This window comes from Vicia villosa, unplaced genomic scaffold, assembly GCF_029867415.1.
Source record: "Vicia villosa cultivar HV-30 ecotype Madison, WI unplaced genomic scaffold, Vvil1.0 ctg.001901F_1_1, whole genome shotgun sequence".
Taxonomy (NCBI): domain Eukaryota; kingdom Viridiplantae; phylum Streptophyta; class Magnoliopsida; order Fabales; family Fabaceae; genus Vicia; species Vicia villosa.
In genome coordinates this window covers 356,671-382,831 of record NW_026705770.1, presented here as the reverse complement: position 1 = coordinate 382,831, position 26,161 = coordinate 356,671, and the positions used below count along the sequence as shown (strand labels likewise).

Here is a 26,161-nt window from a genome sequence, read left to right as displayed (position 1 = left end):
GCTGCAAGTCTGACACCATATCCTTTCTAAACTCATCATTTTTTCACTTTAAATAAAGGTGGAGGATTGGATGATTGATAAGAAGAAACAAATTAAAGGTACTAAAGTACACTTTTTTCTTAATAAACTATTTGTGTTTCTGATTCAATTTCCAAATGTGTGATATGCTATTGATTTTTTTTCACTTTCTTGATTAACAAACACTGTCTCTATTTCTCTTATAAATTGATGAGTTAGAGATATGGTACTGACTCTTTTTTATTTTCACTTTCTCAATTAAAAAAACTGTACCTTTTTCTCTTCTTTAAGTTGCAGATTTTTATATGTAATATTTTTTTGTGCTTTATATATAACAATACTTAGTGTGACAACATGATTTTTTTTGTTGATATATTGATTAATAATCTACTATTCTGTTTGTGTATATATATATATATATATATATATATATATATATATATATATATATATATATATATATATATATATATATATATATATTAGGAATTAATGGAACCCTTTGATGAAAATGAAGAGTGTATTGCTAATGAGAGTATCAATAATGAATCATATATTGGTGATTTGAAGGTTAAAATCTTCAAGAACCTTGCATTGGAATGGAATTTGAGTCTAAGGAAGATGCTTATTCTTTCTATGCATGTTATGATAAATGTGTCGAGTTTGGTGTATGCACTAAGAGTAGTCGTCGTTCAAAAATTTTAAAATAATTTATTGATGTGAAATATGCTTGCACAAGATATGGGAAAAAACGAGACTCCAGCGCACAAAATCCACGTCCTTGTTTGAAGGTGGAATGCAAAGCTTCCTTACATATTAAAATAAAGTGCGATGGAAAATGGATTGTCCATGACTTTATCAAAGACCAAAATCATGATGTTTTCCCAACATATGCACATTATTTCTCTTGTCATAGAACCATCAATAAATCTCAAAAGAAATGTATTGAAACTTTGCAAAATGTTGGTGTGAGAACAAGTCAAATTTATGCCGCAATGGCCAAACAACAAGGAGGATATGAGAAAGTTGGTTGCTTGGAGAAAGATATTAGAAATCATGTAGATAAGGATCGTCGTTTGTATTTAGAATCAGGAGATGCAAATGCAATGTTGGAGTGTTTTATGCTTATGCAAGAAGAAAATTCAAGATTCTTTTATGCAGTTGATTTGGATGATGATGGCCGCTTAAAAAATGTATTTTGGGTGGATGCAAATGGTAGAAATGATTATCAAGATTTCAGAGATGTGATATCATTCGATACAACATATATCACAAACAAATATAAAATGCCATTTGCTCCTTTCATTGGTGTGAATAATCATTTTTAGTCAAGGTTGCTTGGTTGTGCATTACTAGCGAATGGGTTTTCAGATACTTTCATATGGTTGATGAAAACATGGCTTAGGGAAATGGGTGGCAAGCCTCCAAATGTAATTATAATCGACCAAGATAGAGCAATGAAAGTGGCTATTAAAGAGGTATTTCCAAATGTTCGACATCGTTTTTGTCTTTGGCATATACTTAGAAAGGTGCCTGAGAAGCTTAGTCATGTAATAAGAAAACATGAGGATTTTGTGGGATATTTTAACACATGCATTTACAAGTCTCGTTCAATACAACTCTTTAAAGATAAATGGAAAGAAATGATAGAAAAATTTCAACTATCTGAGGATGGTTGGATTCAATCTTTATATGAATAACGTGAACATTGGATTCCTACTTACATGAAAGATACATTTTTTGGTGGGTTGTCAACAACTCAAAGATCAGAGAGCATCAACTCTTTTTTGACAAATATGTAAGCAAGAAAACAACTTTGAAGGAATTTGTTGAAAAATATAAAGTTGCTCTACAAGACAGAGAAGAAGTAGAAATGCAAGCTGATTTTAATACATGGCACAAGCAACCCACTCTTAAGACTCCATCACCTTTTGAGAAGCAAATGTCAAATATTTATACACATGCAGTATTAAAAAAATTCCAAGTTAAAGTTATGGGATTATCTGGATGTCATCTTATGAATAAGGTAGATAATCAACCCACTTATTTTACAATATTTGATTTTGAGAAGAATGAAGAATTTGTTGTAGAGTGGGATGAAATTAAAGAGGAAATTTTGTGTGCATGTCACTTGTTTGAGTATAATGGATATCTTTGTAGATACTCATTAATGATCCTCCAATCTAATGGTGTCTTTACTGTCCCGCCACACTATATATTAAGAAGATGGACAAAGGATATTAGAAGTCTACACAAAAGAAAAATGAATGAAGATACTTGTTCTAGTAAGGATAGATATGATATTTTATATCAAAATTAAAGGCCATTCAATTGTTGGAGGAAGGATCATTGAGTAATGAGAGTTTTGACTTTTGATATCACTCATTTAAAGATGCCTTGAAACAATGTGTAATCATTAATCAATCACTGAAAAATAGCAAAGAAAGTGTAGTGAAGAACAAATCAACTATCTACCCAATACTAAAGTGTTGTCCAAACTGACCTTTTTGCCCTTCCAACAAAATATTTTTGCCCTTGCTAAAGGTTATTCAAGTAATTAACAAAATAAAAATTACTCCATGCGTTCTCATTGGTTAGTTTAATCATCTATTGTACTTGCATAGGTATTTTTCCCTTCTCTCTCTTCCGGTAACCTTTTCCTTCTCTCTCACTATTTTCTCTTTTCTCCTTTCCGTTTTCCTTTCAAACCCTAGCCAATTCAATCTTTTCCCTTCAAACCCTCTCTCTTTCCGCCGCTGCTGAAGCAACCATGTCAATCTTTGTCTACGATTCTATGATATCTTAGAAATTCTTCTTTATTTCAATCTTTTTCACTCCTTCTCATTTTTTTAGAGTTTTGATTTCATTTTTGTTTTTTTCATTTGCACTCCTTCGTATTTTTAGATCTACGGTGTTATGATTTAATTTTCCGTTTGCTTCTTCTAATTTCTGGTGTTTTTTTAGGGGTTTTGATTTCAGAAGAAAGAAGAAAGTAAACAACAAATCTTTTCGAAAGATTTACATGTGGTGAGCATTGTTTATGATTTTAGTGCTTTTATCATGGTGATTCTTTTAGTGTTTTTTCTTTATGTTTTTATCATATTTATTTTGCATTTGTGGTTTTCTGTTATGTTCATCACCATACATATGTATTTCCAGGAACTCCAATCAGTTCAGGGACAGTTGTGGCTCATAGATGAATATTATTTATCCTAGAGGTTAAAACTCACTTTCCCATCTTTGATGTTTTCTCTTGATTTATTGATGTGTAGGATTTAAATATATAGCTAATGTTTAAGTGTTTATAGTGACATTCCCAACATCTTAAATTAAGTGTTTATTTTTCTTTGTTCTTATTTGCTGCAGACGCCCTTGAATTGTTTAAGCAGAGTTGTGAATTTGTTTGCCCTGATGATGGTTTTCTAGAGGAGGTGTGTATTATGAAGGTCACTCTATATGCTGTAAATGTTGGTTGTACTACTTAACAGTGAGGATTATGACATTCTTTATGTGTTTTTATTGACTTAGTTGAACAATGATGACAGATCTGTTTGTTCATTCTTGCAGCATTTGTGGAAAACGACAAAGACATTACTTTTGCAGCTGTTGAGACGTTTATGTTCTGTTTATTGTGTCTTCTGCAGCTATTTGAGACGTGGATTGGGGTGGCATCTTCCCAAAGTTGTCGGTTTGGATCTATTCACATCCCTGGTGATGGCTTTTATAAGTTGGCAACTATTTTCGGCATGCCAAAGATCTTCATTATGAGAAGATTATTACCTAATGATTAAATTCTGCATAACTATTTTTTTACTAGAGTTATGCTCTAATGTAAACTTCTGTTCACAACAGCCATGCAGTTTTATTAAGTTTCATTATTTTTTAATTGCAGTTTTTCAATATTTTGGTCTTATTGCTTTAGCTGAAGTTGTTCTAACTGTTGCTCAAGTTGCAGTTGAGGTTGTTAAGTTCCAATCTGTTCATATCTGTAAAGGAAAATTATAAGAAGTTAAGCATGTTAAAACTAAGCACTCTAAAGATGCTTCTGAGGATTGTCCAGAAGAAGAAGGACTTTGTGGGATTTGTTTGGTAGAGCTTCCGGAAGGGGGACATATGCTTAGGATGGGCTGCAGTTTTAAAGGCGAGCAGATGAAAAGATTAGATATTAGTTGGTAATTAATTTTACATTGATTTCATTGGAGAGCAAAATATTGATGGTAACACTAATTTGATATTTTGCTTTTGTGTAACAATAGACCAGGAGAGTGGGGAGATCATGTTACTCTAGAAGCAGCTGCAAACCGGGTGAAACTTAAGCAGCAACCCTTAATTGTTTCTACTGTTATCATAACTTAGCAGCCCCTAATTGTTTCTATTGTTTTTTGTTATGACAGACAAAGTGCTAAACTCTGCTTATTTAGTATTGGTCCTCATAACTATGTAAGGCTATAAAAATATTGTTGTTTATTAAGTGTATTGTTCAGTGGTAAATATGAACTTTGTTGCACCATCACTTGGTTCTGTTGGTATGTTTTTCTCACCAATCACATACCTTTGTCTTTATTATGCCCATGGAAAATGGAAAATGGGAATGCCCATGGTGAATGTGGTATATGTAATGGTTGGGTAGTTAATAGTTAGTTTAGGTGGTATTTTATGTAATAAGGGTCGAGTTCAGTTTTGTTGTTCTTAGGACCTGTTTTTAATCACTAGCAGGATAAACAATATGTAATGGTTTTTATAGACATTCATGATGACTTATTTAATCTTATATACCTTTTGCCCCTTTCAAATAATATATAAAAGTATAAACAAATTTTTTGTGGAACTACTTGCTGAGCTTCCATCCTTTGGTATACATTAGATTGCTAATAGATCAATAGATCAATGGGGACCTATAATTGTTGGAATACCACTCTTTCTATTAGGTATCTTATTATTATACACAAATTAGTTTTTTTTGGTTGAATTGAGAATTTCATGGAAGTTGAGACAATTTCATGGTGAAAGAAAATCAGTTGTGTTTGTACAATCTTTTGTTTAATTTGTTTAATTATCAAGACATTGACCAATTGACCCATTATTTTTGTTTAATTACATTTTTGGTCTCAATTGTACTTGGTTAATGCAATTGATTCTATATAATAATTATTATTTATTTTAAAATTAAATATTCATTTCAAATTTAGATTTGCATTTAATTGTATTTTATATGATAATTATTTATATTATAATAATATTAATAGTAAATAAATAAATATTCGATTGCAATACATTATTAAAAATAATTAAATTTTTAATTTCACGGGTCACTAGCATTATAATACTAGGTTTTTTTAAGTGATCATGCCTTATCAAATAATCATAAGATATGAATGAATTTATCTGTGCTGATGCACGAGTCACCATCAACAGAATACTATTTTTTTTGAAGTGATCACGCCTTATAAAATGATTTAAAATATAAATGAATTTATATTTGCGGATGCACGAGTCACTATCACCATATTACTTATTTTTGAAGTGATCAACATCTAAGATATAAATGAAGGCACCCGTGCGAACGCACGGGTCTTCTACTAGTTACTCGAGAAGAAATTACTTGATCCAAAAGTGTCAAAAACAAAAGGGACTCCAAAAAGAATAAAGAGTGGAATAGAGAAAGGTCATAAGAGAACATATAGTGGTAGAGTGAAAAAGGTTAGACTTTATTACTCCCTCCGTTCCTTTTTAAGTGTCGTTTTAGAAGAATTTTTTTGTTCCTATTTAAGTGTCGTTTTATAATTTAATGTTATAATTTGTCATTTATACCCTTGTTTTCTCAATAACTCCACCTCAAATTTTTCAATTAGTTATTGGAAAAAGAGAGTGAATGATTGAATTTATTTGGAAAGAGAAAAATGAATAAGGGTATAATAGAAAAAATAACTCTAATAATCAACTATCTTGGTTGAAGAGCATTTTACTAAAACGACACTTAAAAAGGAACGGAGGGAGTAATTTATTATGATTTTAAATTTTTTTTGTTTTTATATAACTTAATCTCATAGTTGTCTTTTTTTTTGGTGATATGGTTATGTGAAAATGAAGCCTGTAGTTATTGAAAAAGAAACAACAGTATCAGTGGTGGAAAATGAAGTTTGCACTTGACGTAGTTACATGAAAGCGATTGATGCATCAACAACAATGGTATAAGAGGTGTATGAGTTAGTATTTCACATTTGGTTAATTAAACTATTTATGGATAACTTAGTTTAGACATCACCTCTTAAAGTCTCTTAAAATATTAAGTTAATTTGATAACTTAGTTTATTTTGTAAAAGAATTGATGTCTGAATTTGATATTTATTTTTGTATTAGTTATTGTGTTTTGGTGAAACTTAATTAATTTCATAAGTTCATATTTGTTCTATTAGTGTTAGATGTATGGATGCAACTTAGTTAATAGATAAAGTTTATAATTATTGAATATGAAGATAGAAAATCTCCACTGTGTAGACATACTATGTGCATATGTGCACCGTTAAGTTATCCATAAATAGTTTATATTTATTTTGTCCTATATTAAAAAAAATAAAAAATAAATTATAAAAAGAATGATGCAGCAACGTGAGATCTTAAAGAAAGAGAAAAAAAGTGACAACCGGTGCATATTAAAATATAGTGGGCATGTAAACTGGCTAAGGCAGTAACAAGTAAATAATAAAAGAAAATTGCAACATGTACGTATTATCCCGCGAGTGGTTAAAAGAGAGTGTGCGAGCCACTGTGCTTAGTATTCCTCTATGAAAGTATCATAAATTTTTAAGAGACTTTGTTATAATATTTTTTTAATTTTAATTTATCTCTTATTTTAATCGATAAAAGCAAAAATAAATGGTAGAATGTTTTACATTAAAAGATGCTAAAAAGTTGACCTCTATAAATAAAAGTTATAAATATAATAAAATAAATGTAATTAAAAAGGTGAGAATTAAAGGGATAAGATAACATTTTAAAATAAAGTTAATAATTGGAGGCATTGAGAATAATATTTTTTATTTCAATAATGTTGTATAATTTAAACCTTAATGTTATGATTATTATTTTAAATTTTATAGTAGTGGCTCTATATTATTATTATTATTATTATTATTATTATTATTATTATTATTATTTTTGGAGTAAAATATATAATTTTATTACCAAAACAGTCAAGTACAAATGCCGATCAAAAAGATCCAGGCAACCAAAACAAATCAAACATACTACAAGACCAGGTAATCATCTAATCTCCAAAGATACTAGATGAACATGATTTTTTAAGCATTTGATGGATTGAGCCCGCAAAACCACTGCAGATTGGATTTGATGAACGATATCCGGACTCGGTGTTATTTGCTCAAAACAAAGGGCATTCCTGGCCTGCCACAGATGATAGATAGTTTCTGTAGCAGTCATGCGCAACAAAACCCTTCGCCATCCCTTCTTTTTCGATTCCAAGCTGAGCCAAAGTTTTTCCTGTGTCCAATCTCCACTATTTCTCTGATACCCTATCCAAATCAGAATGCGTTGCCATATATGGGCAGTGTACCTACACTGAAAAAACAAGTGTGTCAAATTCTCCTGCTCACCACAGAAATTACATATACCATCAGTGATGATTTGAATCTTTGCTAGTCTATCCTTGGTAGGAAGGCGCCCCCAAAAAACCAACCAAGTAATGAAACATGCTCGAGGCCGGGCATAGTTATGGTAGAACATTGTTTTCCAGTCCCTATCAATGTCACTACCATGGATTTCAGCATACATATCATTAGTCTTGAAAATTTTCCTTTGAAGACTCTTTGCCCAGTAGTCATTAGTTGTAGCAATCTCTCTAAGCTTGATGATACTCTTGATCATCCAAGAGTGTGTAGCTTTCACCTGCTGTGGACCTCCGTTTTTTTCGGGCCATACCTCTGAGCGGGAGAGATACGTGAACTGACTCTTTTTTATCGCTTAATGCTTTCGCATTTTTGAAAATTCACAGAGTCGCCACCGACCTTTTATTTTATCCAATTAAGGAAAGGTTTATAAAAGAAACAGAAAAAAGACCTTTAAGAAATTCTGGGTAAGGGGGTAGGTTATACAAAGGGAAGGTGTTAGCACCCTTTGTATCCATGGTTATCCATGGGCTCTTAAGTTTGCTTAGCTCACTTGTTTTTCGATTACTTTTCAATTGCTTTAGAATGCTCATATGTGGTTTCAAATACCTTTGTAAATTGAATTTGTAATGATCCTTGTGCGGATGTATACAAAATGTTTGTTTATCTTTCGAAAGATGTTTTGAAAAGAACGTTAACTTTATAATGATCCGTGTTTGGATGTATACAAAATATTGTCTTTTTGGAAAGTTTTGTTTTGAAAAACAACAGTGTATGAGAATTTTGTTTGTTTTGATTTGAGCACGCAAACTAGGAGGTCTACCCTGAGTTGTAAGGTCTTTATCCTATTTCCTTTAAAAATCTATCCTTTCACCGGATACAAACAAAAGGTTCGATTTTGTACTCGAAACAGTAGAATTTTGACTTTGATTTTGAAAAGAATGAGAAGGGATTACCTTAAAAGGTGCAAGTGTGATTGTGATTGGATTCAGATATTTTATCTTTGAAGTTAGTGATCTAACGGTTCAATTTTATCTTTGACATATACGCAGTTTATATTTGCTGGAAATTAAAATGCGGAAATGTAAAGTGCGGAAAGTAAATCTACGCTATTACATCGATTGTGCAGGAAATGTAAACTAAGCCTATTTACATGATTTTGACATCCTATACATTTATCTAGGAATTTAAATTGCAAGAAAAATAAAAGACATATTTTTGGATTTTTTTATGATTGATTTTAATTATAATTAATGCATGATTAATTAAATTAAAATGAAGAAAAAAGATGAAAATAGATTTAGACCTAGAACTTAAATTTAAAGTATGTACAAAATATTTGTCAATTAATTTTAAAACAAAACTAATTTTTTTGGAATTTTTGAAATTGATTTGGGATTTATTAAGCTAATTAAAACATAATTATGCAAATAATTATACAAATAATTAAAACTTGAAGAGAAAATTATTCAAAATATGTATAAAATTAGTTTATAGTATATAAACAATATTTAATATAAAGAACAATTTTTTTTATGATTTTTTTGATTGGTTAAGATAATTAAAAAGCAAATATATAAACATATACTAATTAATTATGCAAAATATTGAAATTATAAAGAAAAATAAAATATTTTTATTTCAGAAAATAAAACATTATTTTAGAAGTCTAAAAATATTTTTTGATTATTTTTTGGATTTTTAAAACTATTTTTAATTAATTTTGCAAAGAAATTAAAATAAAATAGAAAATAAAAGGATACTGATCAGATGTGGAAATTCCATAAAGTCCATGGTATGGGGATTCAATCTGATGCGTTGGATGAGTCATTAAATGAGATCTGATGGCTCAGATGGTGAGGGACCACCATTTATGACGCGCCTGCAAACACTGAAACCAAGGGTTATATTTAAAAAAACGCGCGCGTCTGATCCAATGGGGGGAAGACACGTCTTCGTCTTCAACCTCCAGACACCTCTTTTAACAGCGCTTTTATGAGAGAAGCGCTGTAATTGATGAGCTTCAAACCTGCAAAATAGCGAATAGGGGTAAACCTGAAAAGAAATTTGGCGCGACATGTTCATTCAACTGGGTTTGGCTCACTGAGTTTGAATATGCCATCAATTTCACCTAATTTTGCTTCTAATGGAAAGCCCTAAAATTTAGTTTATGAACCCTAGAATGGTATCTTCCTATATAAGCAACCAAACCTTAATTAAGTGTCCAGAAATGATCAGGACATCAAACTAAGCTCAAATATATGTCTACATCTTGTTAAATATGCATGTATTATGAGATACGAATTGGTTTTTGTTTGAACAAATCGTGACCTGTAGTGCTTGATTCAGTGAGTTTCAAAGCTTGCAGATGATCTGGATAGGTTCAGTGAAGTTCAAGGAACGTGTTTGAGTGTTTACTTTGTATTAAAACTAGCTTAAACTTAGAATTCGAATTTCAAAATTCTTTGAATATTTTAAGATGTTACAAGTGTGTTACAAGCAAGAGTTTTTCTCTCAATTCGTTCTCTTTGGATTACTGAAGCATGCTAGCCCTTTTATAAGCATTGAAGTGCTTAGAAGATAAGCTAAGAAGCATTTATGCCTTTGTTGGAATCTTGACTTTTTCCACATGTGTAGCTTGGCATTTAAGCCACTATGGCTTGATTTTCTTCTCTCCCTCTGCTGTACTTTGGCTTGGGACAGAGTTGAATGATTCTCTTGATGAGTCATGCTTGGAATTCAAGCTATCCATTATCCTTCCATTTTTCCTTTTTTTATTTAATCTTAAAATAAGATAAAATTAAGCCAAAAATGGATAAAAATGGTGTGGGCTTTGTCTTGGTCGTGGGAGGCCCATAATAACATGGCAAACATGTTTGAACCATGAAAACTTGGCCCCATTTGGAAAAAATACATTTTTGAGCAATGTTGGTTTCATGCATTTTCCCAAAATTTAGCCAACTTCAACAAGGTGTAAATCCCTCAATTTTTGTCATATGAAGGAGTTCTTGCACTTTTTGGAAACCTCAAAGAGTCCTCTAACCAATATCTTTGGTCTCATGTCAAAATGATTTTTGATGCTCCTTGGGTGTCCTTTTGAAAAAAGTGTCTTTTTGTTGACTTTGAAAATGACCTGTAATGTCTTTGGTCATATTTTTCAAATGGTGAATGCAATGACCATGGGATCAATTGCATTTGAAAGATAATTGAATTTCCTTCAAAATGAGCTTTGGTTTGAATTTTTTGGATGAAGGATGAGAGAGTTATGACCAGTCAAAGTTGAGTTGACTTTTCAGGCAAAAACCCTAATTTTGAATCTTAGGGTTTTGTTGATTTTTGATCTTTCCTTGATGAATTATGATCATCCAATGATCAAATGATGAATCTTTTGACAAAATATGGATTTTGACAAAAAATTTCATTTTTGACTGTCTGTTGACTTTTTGGTCAAACGGGTCGTCTGTTGACTGTTTGAGCTGCTGACGGTGCGTCTGAGTGAATTGAAGTTTGAAAATTTGTATGATGGTACTTTGAGATATATGGATGTGCATGAAATCCATTTAAGGTCTCAAAAACTTGTTTCTACTGTAAAAATAAGAAAACTCTAGTCAGGGACTGTTTGTGTAGGAGATAGTTAAGCGTACCTGATTTTTGCGCAGTGTTGAGTTTCTGCTAATCGCGTGATATTCAGAAGACTTCTAGAACAAAAATCTTGGAATTTTGAATTGTAAAAGATTGATTTGATTGATGGTACAAAACACTGAGAATTGTACTGCCAGCAGTTTGGCTGTCAACTGACTGTTCAGGTATTGACGTAGCAGTTAGAGTGAAAAATCAACAGTCAAAGTTAATTTTCTTTTTTTGTTGTTTTATGTGAAAAATGAAAGTTTATTTACATGACTTGTTAACAAAAACACAGACATAATAAATAACTAATATTTACTGTATGCGGGCAAAATTACCGATAATAACCCTGAAAATCATTTAATGCACAGAAAAATGAATATTTGACTGGCAGAAAACACACAAAATATTATCTGGGTAATTAAGCAATATTATGACAAATAGTACAACATTTAATACTGACAGTACAAATATTACATACTATATTGAACAGTACGACGAATAAACGGTACATTTAAGAAATAAGAAATACGGCAAATTTTAAAAATGACGATTGATAACCCATGCTACAAATAGTAACATGTAGATGATTGGGAGCATAAGCATCCCAGGTCCACAGTGTTCCGGGCTATGTAGACAGAAGAAAGACATGATCATCGTAGCAATGGTGATGACCATAAGAAAACACGTTTCCCACCGCTTCGCCATTTTGTCGGGGAAGAAGAAAGGATGGATTATGAAGTAGCAATTTGAGAGATGAATTAGAATTTGATGTGAGATTTTTATGAAAAAATGAGAGGTATTTATAGAGTGGAAAGAAGGATAGAGACGTTGGGGAATGATGTGATTCCGTACAAAAGGAGAATTTGAGTGGAAGTAAGATTTGAAAGAAAGTGTATGATAGTGTTGGGAAAAAGAGAGATGTAGAGAATAAAGTTAGGATTTGATTTTTGAAAGAGATTTGAAAAGATTTTTGAAAATAATGGAATATAGTACAAAAATTAGTGGGAAACAAAAGATAATAATAATCTACTTGTTACCAGTACAGTCTGAGTTTCCTGATTTTGCGCCTGCAAAAAGATTTAACTCTGTACCAATTGTGTCAGTACTATTTATCTGTAAATAAATAAAATAGCATGTGTGAAGTAATAAACAGTATTTGGCGTTTGCGTAAGAATAAATTCAACTGCAAGCCAAATTACTGTATAAGAAAAATTCTAAAAACTAAGTATTTCATATGTCAGGATATTTGTTGAAATAAAAATCCATGATTATATGAGACTCTTAATTTTCAAATTGGAGTTTTCTTGAAAAAAGATGCGGGCAAATTTTGGGGTATAACAGTTGCCCCTATTCAATCTTATTAAACCTGAAGAGATTGTCTGAAATCTGAAGGTAGAAGATGATTGAATATTTAGATGCCCTGAAAATTTGCACTTACCTTGATCAGAAGAGATGTTGGAAGTTGCATTTGAATGTCGTCTGCGAAATGTTGTTGGCAGATTGGAACATTACCTGTGATGGGCTTTCAGATGCCACCTGGTAAATGGGTTGAGGGTTTGTTCATCAGAATGAATCCATTGATTATATCTTGATGAAGGATTTGAAAGTCTTTGTGTTGACTGTTTCGGAACCGTCCAAGGTTACCGCTTTAAGTCTAGGAGGATGATTGCTACGGAACTTGTCCAAAGTTTTTCCTGCTTTAGATTTTGAAAGTTGATCATTGTGGAACCGTTTGAGGTATCAGCTTTAGATCTTTGATGTTAGATCATTCTTGAATCGTCTGAGGTATCGACTTTAGATCTTCAATGTTAGATCGTTCTGGAACCGTCTGAGGTATCAACTTTAGATCTGCAATGTTAGATCGTTCTGGAACCGTCTGAGGTATCAACTTAGATCTGCGATGTTAGATCGTTCTGGAACCGTCTGAGGTATCGACTTTAGATCTTCAATGTTAGATCGTTCTGGAACCGTCTGAGGTATCAACTTTAGATCTGTGATGCTAGATCGTTCTGGAACCGTCTGAGGTATCAACTTAGATCTGCAATGTTAGATCGTTCTGGAACCGTCTGAGGTATCAACTTAGATCTGTGATGTTAGATCGTTCTGGAACCGTCTGAGGTATCAACTTTAGATCTTTGATGTTAGATCGTTCTGGAACCGTCTGAGGTATCGACTTTAGATCTTCAATGTTAGATCGTTCTGGAACCGTCTGAGGTATCAACTTTAGATCTTCAATGTTAGATCGTTCTGGAACCGTCTGAGGTATCAACTTTAGATCTTCAATGTTAGATCGTTCTGGAACCGTCTGAGGCATCAACTTTAGATCTGCAATGTTAGATCGTTCTGGAACCGTCTGAGGTATCAACTTTAGATCTGCGATGTTAGATCGTTCTTGAACCGTCTGAGGTATTGACTTTAGATCTTCAATGTTAGATCGTTCTGGAACCGTCTGAGGTATCAACTTTAGATCTGTGATGCTTGTTTTTGAGTTGAGAATCGTTCATGGAACTCAGGTGAATACTGCATGTGATTGAGAATATCTTTGTTGAAGATATCTGTCTACCTGAAAAATCAAGTTAGCGATATGCAATGTTTATGATGCATGTAATGTGAGCTAAAGGAAAAATAGGCATGTTATGTTGTGTATGAATATGCGTATGAATATGCGCATGATGCATGATGTATGATGTATGATGTATGAATGTGAATATGAATGTGTGGTATATGAATACGAATGTCAAGCTTCTATTTGGGAAAATAAATTTCCATCAGTCATCTGGATATGACTATATTGTGATTGTTGATGATCTTTTGTCTTGTTTGAGTACCCTCGGCTGGGGAAATTCTTTGAGAACCATGGTACTCTGTTGAAGGATCTTTGACGATCACTTGGGAATGAAAGGTAGCTGGAAGTTCTGATGCCTTTTCAAATGGGAATGAGGAAGATGCATAATCCTCCGATGCACTATCTGACCAAGTCCGGGTGCGGGGATCACACCTTCTGAAGATAGTAATCTGGAACAACCCTGCTGGGGGATAAGACTTCTTTTGAAGAGAAAATCTTTTTGAGGAATTTGCTGAGAAATGCGTTTCTCTTGGGGATTTTCTTCTGATGGGATGATGTCCAGATAATTGGGACATTTCCTGAATGCTATTCCTGTTTTTCCTGGTAAACATCAATCATATTCAAATGCACATGTTCATTCAGAATTATCATTGGGACGTTTACGTATTTAAAACAGAAAAAGTGAAAATAGTGATTTTTGAGCCTAAGCTGCATTGATTTTTGAAAAAGAGCCATGATAGGCTGATTAGCACAGGGAGACAACAATCCTAGAAGTAGGAAACAGTCATAAAGTTTTGGAAAATATTTATAAAGATAAATAGCTATGTGAAAACAATCCAGTCAAGTTTCAATTCTGCTATTGCCAATCTGTCTTCGAGCATCTCATCCCTCACTTGTTGGAAGAAAGTGATTGGACTGATCGGTGTCTTTGAGGTGTTGAATCTTGATGGTGAGTAGGCAGCTGAACGGAACATAGTTGTATGCTTCATTCCCTAACTTTTGCCTAGGCTGCCCTTTCAAGTTTTCAGCCTACCGGGATAGTATTTGTTTAGTCTCTAATTTTTGCCTGGACCGCCCTTTCGGGTTTTCAATCCACCGAGACGCTCATTTTTTTTTTGCCTAAGTTGCCCTTTCAGGTTTTCAACTTAGCGAGCTGTTTTTTTTATTTTTTAAGCGAAGTATTTTTTGACTATGTCCGCATTCACAGGGTGTAGGAAATCCTCGCCATCCATGGTGGTAAGCAACATGGCGCCGCCGGAGAATATTTTCTTGATTATGAATGGTCCCTCGTAGGTGGGAGTCCATTTGCCTCTGGGATCACCTTGTGGTAAGATGATGCGTTTGACAACCAAGCCACCAGTTTGGTATGCTTGACTTTTGACTTTTTTGTTGAAGGCTTTGATCATACGCTTTTGGTATAGCTGACCATGACAAATAGCTGCGAGCCTTTTCTCATCAATCAAGTTTATCTGGTCCAACCGTGTTTGAATCCAATCGTCTTCGTCTAGATTGGCTTCTTTCATAATCCTTAGGGAAGGAATCTGAATTTCAATTGGAAGAACTGCCTCCATACCATAGACTAAGGAGAATGGAGTTGCCCCTGTTGAAGTACGCGCAGATGTGCGATAACCATGAAGAGCAAAAGGTAACATCTCATGCCAGTCTTTGTAAGTTACTGTCATTTTTTGTATGATTTTCTTGATGTTCTTGTTGGCAGCTTCCACCGCGCCGTTCATCTTTGGTCGATATGGAGAAGAATTATGATGTTTGATCTTGAACTGAGTGCAAAGTTCAGTAATCATTCTGTTGTTTAGATTTGTGCCATTGTCCGTGATAATCCGTTCAGGGATGCCGTACCGACAAATGAGATTGTGTTTGATGAACCGGGCCACCACATTCTTGGTAACAGAAGCAAATGAAGCTGCTTCTACCCACTTTGTGAAGTAGTCAATAGCGACCAGGATAAAGCGATGTCCGTTGGAGGCAGTAGGTTTGATTTCTCCAATCATATCAATACCCCACATTGCAAAAGGCCAAGGAGCCGTCAGGACGCTTAATGGAACTGGAGGTACATGTACTTTGTCAGCATATATCTGGCATTTGTGACAGGTTCGGGAGTGATGATGGCAGTCTATTTCCATGGTAGACCAGTAATAACCCGCTCTAAGGATCTTTTTAGCCATTGTATGTCCACTGGAATGAGTACCGAAGGCACCATTGTGTATTTCTTCGAAGTAAGGAATCAAACTCAGCACATATTCTTTGTAAGGAATTAGATTCGGGTGCTTCGTGTCCCATTCCCCTTTGACTTGGTAGATTACCAAGGCCGAGTCTCCGTAGACTTCCAGGAATTTGATTCTTAGATCGATTGCAGCTTTAAGACCCATAATACATGCTTCGTATTCGGCTATATTGTTAGTGCAATTGAAGCATAACCTGGCAGTGAATGGTGTATGACCTCCTGCGGGGGAAATGATCACAGCTCCGATGCCATTGCCAAGTGCATTAGAAGCTCCGTCAAAAACCATAGTCCATCGGGATCCTGGCTCGGGTCCTTCTTCTAGTCCTGGTTGTTTGTAGTCATTGACTAGCATAATGTCTTCGTCTAGGAAGTCAAAGTTCAATGCTTGATAATCATCCACTGCTTGATGAGCCAGATGATCAGCTACCACACTTCCTTTGATTGCTTTTTGTGAAGTGTATTGAATGTCATATTCTGTTAAGATCATTTGCCATCTCGCTATTCTTCCAGAGAGAGCAGGTTTTTCGAACACGTATTTGATGGGATCCATCTTGGAGATTAGGAAAGTGGTGTGATTTAGCATGTACTGTCTTAGTCGGCGAGCCGCCCAAGCTAAGGCACAACAAGTTTTTTCGAGTAGTGAGTATCTTGTTTCACAATCGGTAAACTTTTTGCTAAGATAGTAAATTGCGTGCTCCTTTCGGCCGGATTCGTCATGTTGTCCTAGTACACACCCCATTGAGTCTTCTAACACAGTTAGGTACATTATCAGAGGTCTGCCTTCCACAGGTGGCAACAAGATTGGAGGTTTTTGGAGATATTCTTTGATTTTGTCAAAGGCTAACTGGCATTTGTCATTCCACCTTTCCACTTGATCTTTCTTCAACAGTTTGAAGATCGGAATACAAGTATTAGTCATGTGGGCAATAAATCGGGCGATGTAATTTAGACGTCCCAAGAATCCTCTGACTTGTTTCTCGGTACGAGGTATAGGCATTTCTTGAATGGCTTTAACCTTGGCAGGATCAACCTCAATTCCTTTGCTGCTGACGATGAAACCTAAGAGTTTGCCGGATCTTACTCCAAAGGTACACTTATTTGGGTTCAGTCGCAACTTGTATTTCTTGAGTCTGTCAAACAACTTGTGTAAATGACCCAGATGTTCTTCCTCGGTGTTGGATTTTGCAATCATGTCATCGACATACACCTCTATTTCTTGATGAATCATATCATGAAATAGCGCTACCATTGCACGTTGATAGGTTGCTCCTGCGTTTTTCAGACCAAAGGGCATTACTTTGTAACAAAAGGTTCCCCAGGGTGTTGTGAAGGTTGTTTTTTCCATGTCTTCGGGTGCCATCTTGATTTGATTGTACCCTGAGAATCCGTCCATAAAGGAGAATACCTTGCATTGTGCGGTATTGTCAACCAGTACATCGATGTGTGGTAAAGGGAAATCATCTTTGGGGCTTGCCCGGTTCAGATCTCTGTAGTCCACGCACATTCTGACTTTCCCGTCTTTTTTAGGTACAGGCACGATGTTAGCTATCCAAGGAGGATAACTTACAACTTTTAGGAATCCGGCATTGAACTGTTTTTCAACCTCGTCTTTGATCTTTTTTGACATATCAGGCCTACTCCTTCGTATTTTCTGTTTGACTGGAATGCTACCTTCTTTGATTGGCAGGCGATGAACTACAATGTCCGTGTCAAGACCTGGCATATCTTCATAGGACCATGCGAATATCTCGACGTAGTCTCGCAGCATTTGAATCAGTCTTTGCTTGATGCTGTGTTCTAAATCAGCCCCTATTTTGACTTTTTTCTTTTCTTCGTTGCTGCCCAAGTTGATGACCTCAATTGGCTCCTCGTGAGGCTGTATGGCCTTGTCTTCTTGTTCTAGCAGCCTTGCAATTTCTCTTGGCACTTCACAATCTTCCTCACTTTCGTCCTCAGTTTGGTAGATCGGACTTTCAAAGTCATGACGGGCAATAGCAGAATCGTTGTTGACTGGATCCAGAGTGTATGTGAATCTGCATGTTAGTTATGTGAGTGTGTGTGAAGAAAAAACATAGCTATTTGAAAGCGAAGAAAGAAAGAAAAAGGATCACAAAATTTTAAATATGCAAGCGTCCCATGATTTTATTGAATGCACATGATCATGATATGATAAGCCCTTATAGAAGGGCCAGTGTGCTTTGGGCAAGGCACACGGCTTTCAGGCTCATGGTTCGATTGTTCAGGAACCATTTTTATCTTTGCACAATATACACAAAGAAAACAGGAAATGGCATTTACTCCTGGTCAAAGGAGATCACATCCTCAGCTTTCTAGTTGTTCAATCCACTGTTGTGAGCAGGGAGTATCCAGCTGTTCCAGTTGCAGTTGTCTTCTTCATCTTCCACAACATTGATTTCATTAGTGGGAAAATGGGCCGGTGATCCTTCGGGATAAGTGATATACTCTGCTGGATACGAGAGCCCAGGCTGAGATATCTCTGTTGGCTGAGCAATGTGCTCGATAAGGCCGTCCCATGCAGTCGGGATGATGTTTTGAATAGAGAATTGTGCATCCTGATGAGGAGTGTATGCTGACAGAAAGCAACCCTCGTTATTTGGTATTTCCCTGGCTTCTTCAAAAGTGAAATTGTCATCGTAATGTTCATCCCATCCAGTTGGGACAATGTCCTTCATAGCAATTTGTGAGCTCGGAGGAGCGGAATATTTCACCATATAGTCATATTTGCCGCTGGGTTCTCCTAGCGTGTCCCATACTTCTTTGGGTTGATTTTGATATTACTCAGTGACGGGACTTGTGAAATTTTCGTCATTTTCAATTTGATCACCCCATCCAGTCGGGGTAATGTCTTCCATAGCAACATAAGAATTCTGAGGTGCGGTATACTGATAATTATACCCGTCACTTGGTTCTCCCACAGCATCCCACATTCCCATGGAAATGGGTGGAATCTCGTCTGGATATGGCTGAATGATATGGTTCAAGAACACTCCTTCATCTTCAATAGCGTTTACTTCTTGGCTGACGAAGTGTGACATTAATCCTCCAGAACGAGGACCTTGATCATTCTTTTGATCTTCACTATCATAGCCCAGGCCTAGCTTGTCAGACTTGTAGGGTATATCGGGAAGCTGTCCCCATACTGTGCAATCACCCTGTTCAATCATGGCTTTGGCATCTTTGAGAGAAGCCATAGTTGTAGTTGGAGTAGCAGGAATATGCTTGGTGGTAGAGACATCTGGGGAGACCACCTCAAATGATTGGCATGGAGTTTCGATGAATTCGTCCTCCAACTCAACATATTTGGAATTGCTTAGGTGACTAACCACATATTCCTCTTCGCCATAGACTGTGACAATCTTTCCTTTTACTGGATATTTTAACTTCTGATGCAGGGTAGAAGTTACAGCGTTTGCCCCATGTATCCAAGGGCGTCCAAGTAAACAGGAGTAGGCTGGGTGAATTTCCATTACGTAAAAGATAGAATCGAAGATTTGAGAACCCACTCTGATTGGGAGATTCACTTTTCCGTATACCGTTCTTGTTGACCTGTCAAAGGCTCTTACCACAACATCACTTGGTTGTAACACAATTCCTTCGAAGTCAAGCTTTTCTAGTACTGTTTTCGGTAACACGTTCAAAGAAGAACCGTTATCTACTAGCACATGAGATAAAGTGGTGCCATTACATTCAATGGAGATATGTAGGGCTTTGTTGTGACTTTTTCCAGCAGGGGTTAGATCCACATCAGAGAAACCGAGACCATTGTTCACGGTTAGATTGGCAACACAATTCTCAAATTGGTCGACTGAGATCTCTTGAGGCACATGCGCAGCTTTAAGGAACTTCATCAGAGCTTTGGCATGAGCTTCTGAATATTTTAGCAGAGATAGCATTGAGATTTTTGAAGCGGTGTGCCCTAGTTGCTCAACAATATTGTAATCACTCTTGCAGATGATTTTCAATATTTCCTCCATTTCTTGCTTTGATGGATCCTCAGCAGTGATCTCCACCGGGGTTTGAACTTGTTCAACTTGTGGCTCTTTGCCTCGAGCGTTGTTATCTTGATTAGGAACTGGGACTCGGACTGGACCAGCAGCAACATTTGGAGAAATTTCTGGTGAAAAGATTCTTCCACTTCTCGTGATCTTGCTGGTACCCACAATATTACCCACAGTTGGAGTAGTTAACTTTGCGGCCTCTTCAGTCGAGGTACCCTGCTTAACTCCATGGACATAAACATTAGTGTCGTATCCCCATGGGACAGCTTTGTCTGAGGAATATGGAAATGGAGTTGGACTAGCAATGACTACTGATGCTACTTTGAGTGTAGCAGAAATTTTGAATGGAGCCTTGGCAGAGATTTTGAATGGTAAGCTGGAGATCACTGAGGCATCCTCTATTCTCATTCCGTTTGCAAAGACTCCGCACAGCACGTCCATAGAAGGGAGCCTCTCAAACATAATGATACGGCGATCCATCCACTTTTGAATTCCCATTCTTAGATTTTCACAACCATTGGGCAGGTATGAGCAATAAAAGCAGTCGGGGTCACACCCTGGAAAATAACCAGCTTGGATTAGCTTTCCTTTGACTTCGCAGAGTGGAGTTGATAATTCGTTCACATCATAGATGTAAACAGTGTCCAGGATAGCGTTAACAGTTTTGTCATGCTTTGGCATAGGTGCAGTGATGACATTTGGAGTTTCTAGAGGATCGAACTCAATTTCCCCAGCATCTATCATATCTTGTATTTTATTTTTCAAGGCCCAGCAGTGATCTGCGTCATGTCCTGGACAGTTTGAGTGATAGGCACATGTCGCATCAGGGCGATAATTCGGAGAGGAAGTGTTGACATTCTTTGGAGGACCTTTTAATGTGATCAGATCTGCTTTTAGCAAGTGCTGCAATGCCTGAGAGATTGGCATGTTGATTCTGGTGAAATTTCTTCTTGGTGCATCTGGTCGATGCGTATATTTTGGCTGTTGATCTTTTTGAGGTGCAGATGCGGAGATCAGAACTGCCCCTACAGATTGATGCTGCTCACTTTTGCGACTTTTCTGAATTTGTGTTGCATTGACCTCATTTCTCCCGCTGATGGGCCTTTTTGTAGTACCAGAGGAGGAACCTATTTGAATTTTTCCATTTTGAATGCCACTTTCGACACGTTCTCCGGTCAGTATCAGGTCAGTGAAACCTGATGATGAGCTTCCCAGCAAATGGCTATAGAAAGGGCCAGTTAAAGTGCCCATGAACATGTCGACTAGTTCGCGATCAGATAAGGGTGGTTGAACCCTTCCAGCCATATCTCTCCACTTTTGTGCATATCCTTTGAAACTTTCTTTTGGTCCCATAGACATGCCCCTTAGTTGAGTACGGGTTGGCGCAAGATCAGCATTGTATTGGTACTGTTTGTAAAAAGCAGCAGCTAATTCTTCCCAAGTATGAACCTTGGTATTTTCCAGCTGGTAGTACCACTCGAGTTGTGTACCCGACAGACTTTCTTGGAAGAAGTGAATCCACAATTTGTTATCTGTTGTATGAGGTTGTATCTTCCTCACATAGGATCTCAGATGTAGTTTCGGGCAAGAAACTCCATCATATTTTGCAAAGACAGGAACTTTGAATTTTGGAGGGATAACAACATCCGAGATGAGCCCCAGATCATTGAAATCTAAACCCGGTACCTTTTGTATCTCCATAGCTTTCATACGGTCTTCCAGCTGTTGGTATTTGTCATCATCCGGTTCGTCCCCAGAATGATCATCTTCTTCATTTGAAGAGAGAGAGGGTTTAGCAGAACCCTGGTTGCTTTGATTGTCTTCTTGTTCACCATCACCGACTGTTTCAGGGATCGGTGGCTTTTTGAACTTTTTGACTGGGATTTTGATCTTCCTTTTCAGGTGACTCACGCCTACAGATCCTTTGGGCTTCTTTTTCTTCTTGATTATCAGGGCTTTCAGTTCTTGTTGCCCCTTTGCCAGTTCCAGAATTGCCACTTGAACTTGGGCATTCTGTTCTTCGAGATTCTTGATGCTTGTCTCAGATTCCATCTCTTCTGACTGAAATAAACAGCGAGGAGATGAGAAATCCGTCATGTGAACCTGTTATGCAATGTGTATGAATGGATGCAATGTATATGCAAATGTATGAAATGTATATGCAATGTATATGAATGCAATGTATGTGAATGCAGTGTATATGAATGAAATGTGTGTGCAATGTTTTCAAGGATCTTAGAGTTTAGATTTGTTAAAGAAGAAACAAACATTAGTTAATCAATTTATTCTTTTTTTCTTTGCCTCATTTGGGCTTACAAGACAGAAATAAAATAAATGATCCTTCAGGTCTCCCATGGACGCTTTCTCTTTGCCCCCAGGAATGTGTTGATCTGCTGTTCTTCTTGAAGCTGTCCGGTGAGCTCCAATATCCTTCTCTCATAGTCCTGACAGTGTGCTTTGAAGGTGTCTCTTTCCTCTTTTAGTTGAACCCAAGATTTTTGCAACTCTTCTAGGTCAGTTGGCATATCCGGGTGTAGAATAACTTGGGGTTCGTCTCCTTCGACCTTTGGCTCAATAGTCACAGGTAGAATAGCGGGATATGGCATAATGAGTTTCTGAGCATGAGTGCGGACCCATCTGAGGTAAGGTTCCATAGGGATAGAATTCCATTGCCCCAAAGTTTTGCTTTCTATTCTATAGACACTGTCCCATGCATGTATGAAACTTCGTCGGTGTCTATGAGAATCATTCTCGTAATCAAACACAATGCCACGGATAATCATGTCATGAGGACCGTTGCTCCTTGCATATCCGAATTGGCGTAGAGCTAAAGAGGGATTGTAAGTGATGCCTCCTTTGATGCCAAGGAGTGGCACATTAGGGTACTCTCCACAATGATCAATGATAGTAATGTCTCTTTGAAAGAAGTTGTTCCACCGGATATCTGAATGAGACAAAGACATAATCCTGCGAGACCATTGCATTCTTTGTTCATTTCTCAACACTGATCGGGGAAGATGAAATGTAAACCACCTAGCCAGTAGTGGTATACAGCACATGAGAGTTCCTCGTTTCTTCATGGTACGAGTGTGTAGAGAATGTAGAATGTCTCCCAGCAATGTTGGTACCCGGGTTACGGATTAGGAAAAGGTTGATGATGTGTACACTTATGAACTGGTCGGGATTTGGGAATAAAACCAAACCATAGATCAAAAGGGCCATAACCTCCTCAAAAGCTGGATAACTTTTGTTTTCTAGCAGTAGTCGAGCCTTTTCCAATAAGAATTTAGCAAGCAAACCCTTAACTCCACTCTTTGTTTCCCAATTGGACTCGATTTCTGATTTTCGCAGATGTAAAGCAGCAGCAATGACTTCAGGTTTTGGAATCCTTTCTAAACCAGTGAAAGGTAATTGATCTCGAATAGGTAATCCAATTAGCTCAGAGAACTCTTCCAAAGTGGGTACCAACTGGTAATCAGGAAAGGTAAAGCAATGATGTTCAGGGTCAAAGAACTGGAACAGGACCCGTATCATGTCTTCTTCAAATTTTGAGGTAACCAAATGGAGTAGGTGACCATGCCTTTCGGTGAATTGAACATTCCTGGGGAATTCTGACACTAAGTCTTTTAGTTCAGATGGTACCGTTGAGATGTTGATTCGGATGTAATCTCGGGTGGCGGGAGCCATTACCTGCAAAAACAAAGGTAAACTCTTTGATCCTTGAAGTGTTTTGTGAGAAAATGATATGCTTATGATGCAAACATGTGGCACACAAAAACAAATCAAACAATAGCCTTAGGTTTAAAGGCTTGCATGGAGCTGATAGGTGATACCCTCCCCACTGAAGTTGAGTTGGTTAAAACCTGTCCTAGAATAGTATTCGGGTTCTATGATCCTTGGAAGTAACATCTCAATACGGCGCTCGAGCGGCCGATCAAAATATTCCTCGAGGATAACTAACTTCGATCAATTTCAAAGCTAGCCACTTAATAGGCCATAAGTCAAGTTCAACTAAAAAGGTTCTAAGACAAATTAGTGTTTAATGACATTTCGGAAGCCTAATATACTCCTTGATCGTTTTCAAGGGACATCAGTATAAACCAAAGTATCGCACTAACGATGACTACCAGATCAACCGTATCGGTACATGCCGTACAGTTTCCTTGGTCTATTGTCATATACTTAAGGTATCTCGAGATTCGGGTTAGAATCTTTCACACAAGCAAAATACCCAAACAAACCTTTGAAAAATAGAGCAATCAAGTCAAACAATTGAAAACATCGAAGTAATTTATTCTCTTAAGGTAACCCCTTTTGAAAACATTTTGTTTTTTTTGAAAGTGACTCCCCAGCAGAGTCGCCAGTTCTGTGGACCTCCGTTTTTTTCGGGCCATACCTCTGAGCGGGAGAGATACGTGAACTGACTCTTTTTTATCGCTTAATGCTTTCGCATTTTTGAAAATTCACAGAGTCGCCACCGACCTTTTATTTTATCCAATTAAGGAAAGGTTTATAAAAGAAACAGAAAAAAGACCTTTAAGAAATTCTGGGTAAGGGGGTAGGTTATACAAAGGGAAGGTGTTAGCACCCTTTGTATCCATGGTTATCCATGGGCTCTTAAGTTTGCTTAGCTCACTTGTTTTTCGATTACTTTTCAATTGCTTTAGAATGCTCATATGTGGTTTCAAATACCTTTGTAAATTGAATTTGTAATGATCCTTGTGCGGATGTATACAAAATGTTTGTTTATCTTTCGAAAGATGTTTTGAAAAGAACGTTAACTTTGTAATGATCCGTGTTTGGATGTATACAAAATATTGTCTTTTTGGAAAGTTTTGTTTTGAAAAACAACAGTGTATGAGAATTTTGTTTGTTTTGATTTGAGCAAGCAAACTAGGAGGTCTACCCTGAGTTGTAAGGTCTTTATCCTATTTCCTTTAAAAATCTATCCTTTCACCGGATACAAACAAAAGGTTCGATTTTGTACTCGAAACAGTAGAATTTTGACTTTGATTTTGAAAAGAATGAGAAGGGATTACCTTAAAAGGTGCAAGTGTGATTGTGATTGGATTCAGATATTTTATCTTTGAAGTTAGTGATCTAACGGTTCAATTTTATCTTTGACATACACGCAGTTTATATTTGCTGGAAATTAAAATGCGGAAATGTAAAGTGCGGAAAGTAAATCTACGCTATTACATCGATTGTGCAGGAAATGTAAACTAAGCCTATTTACATGATTTTGACATCCTATACATTTATCTAGGAATTTAAATTGCAAGAAAAATAAAAGACATATTTTTGGATTTTTTTATGATTGATTTTAATTATAATTAATGCATGATTAATTAAATTAAAATGAAGAAAAAAGATGAAAATAGATTTAAACCTAGAAATTAAGTTTAAAATATGTACAAAATATTTGTCAATTAATTTTAAAACAAAACTAATTTTTTTGGAATTTTTGAAATTGATTTGGGATTTATTAAGCTAATTAAAACATAATTATGCAAATAATTATACAAATAATTAAAACTTAAAGAGAAAATTATTCAAAATATGTACAAAATTAGTTTATAGTATATAAACAATATTTAATATAAAGAACAATTTTTTTTATGATTTTTTTGATTGGTTAAGATAATTAAAAAGCAAATATATAAACATATACTAATTAATTATGCAAAATATTGAAATTATAAAGAAAAATAAAATATTTTTATTTCAGAAAATAAAACATTATTTTAGAAGTCTAAAAATATTTTTTGTGTATTTTTTGGATTTTTAAAACTATTTTTAATTAATTTTGCAAAGAAATTAAAATAAAATAGAAAATAAAAGGATACTGATCAGATGTGGAAATTCCATAAAGTCCATGGTATGGGGATTCATTCTGATGCGTTGGATGAGTCATTAAATGAGATCTGATGGCTCAGATGGTGAGGGACCACCATTTATGACGCGCCTGCAAACACTGAAACCAAGGGTTATATTTAAAAAAACGCGCGCGTCTGATCCAATGGGGGGAAGACACGTCTTCGTCTTCAACCTCCAGACACCTCTT

General features: G+C 35.9%; 2 protein-coding genes and 1 long non-coding RNA gene across 5 annotated transcripts; 2 read left to right on the top strand and 1 right to left on the bottom strand.

Annotated features, from left to right (window-relative positions):
• The first annotated feature begins 1,013 nt into the window (after window positions 1-1,013).
• On the top strand, window positions 1,014-1,718 carry LOC131637057 (protein FAR-RED IMPAIRED RESPONSE 1-like). Its single transcript, XM_058907621.1, has 2 exons — window positions 1,014-1,262; window positions 1,347-1,718. The coding sequence occupies exons 1-2, from the start codon at window positions 1,014-1,016 to the stop codon at window positions 1,716-1,718; spliced, it is 621 nt and encodes a 206-aa protein (XP_058763604.1).
• A 1,153-nt stretch (window positions 1,719-2,871) lies between these two features.
• On the top strand, window positions 2,872-3,802 carry LOC131637046 (uncharacterized). Of its 3 annotated transcripts, none has more exons than XR_009294262.1 (4): window positions 2,872-3,045; window positions 3,178-3,236; window positions 3,385-3,505; window positions 3,586-3,802. It is a non-coding gene; the product is annotated as an uncharacterized LOC131637046 (long non-coding RNA). The 3 variants fall into 3 exon arrangements; XR_009294261.1 differs by having other exon boundaries at window positions 2,878-3,081; window positions 3,385-3,449; window positions 3,586-3,792; XR_009294260.1 differs by having other exon boundaries at window positions 2,886-3,045; window positions 3,385-3,449; window positions 3,586-3,787.
• A 3,479-nt stretch (window positions 3,803-7,281) lies between these two features.
• LOC131637056 (uncharacterized) lies at window positions 7,282-7,902 on the bottom strand. Its single transcript, XM_058907620.1, has one exon. The coding sequence runs from the start codon at window positions 7,900-7,902 to the stop codon at window positions 7,282-7,284; it is 621 nt and encodes a 206-aa protein (XP_058763603.1).
• Between the last annotated feature and the right edge of the window lie 18,259 nt (window positions 7,903-26,161).

Bases quoted from the DNA above. Each gene is read 5' to 3' on its own strand.
- LOC131637056 (XM_058907620.1), bottom strand. From the start codon at position 7,902: ATGATCAAGAGTATCATCAAGCTTAGAGAGATTGCTACAACTAATGAC.
- LOC131637057 (XM_058907621.1), top strand. From the start codon at position 1,014: ATGGCCAAACAACAAGGAGGATATGAGAAAGTTGGTTGCTTGGAGAAA. The intron at 1,263-1,346 runs GTGATATCATTC...AATCATTTTTAG, and splicing joins ATTATCAAGATTTCAGAGAT to TCAAGGTTGCTTGGTTGTGC.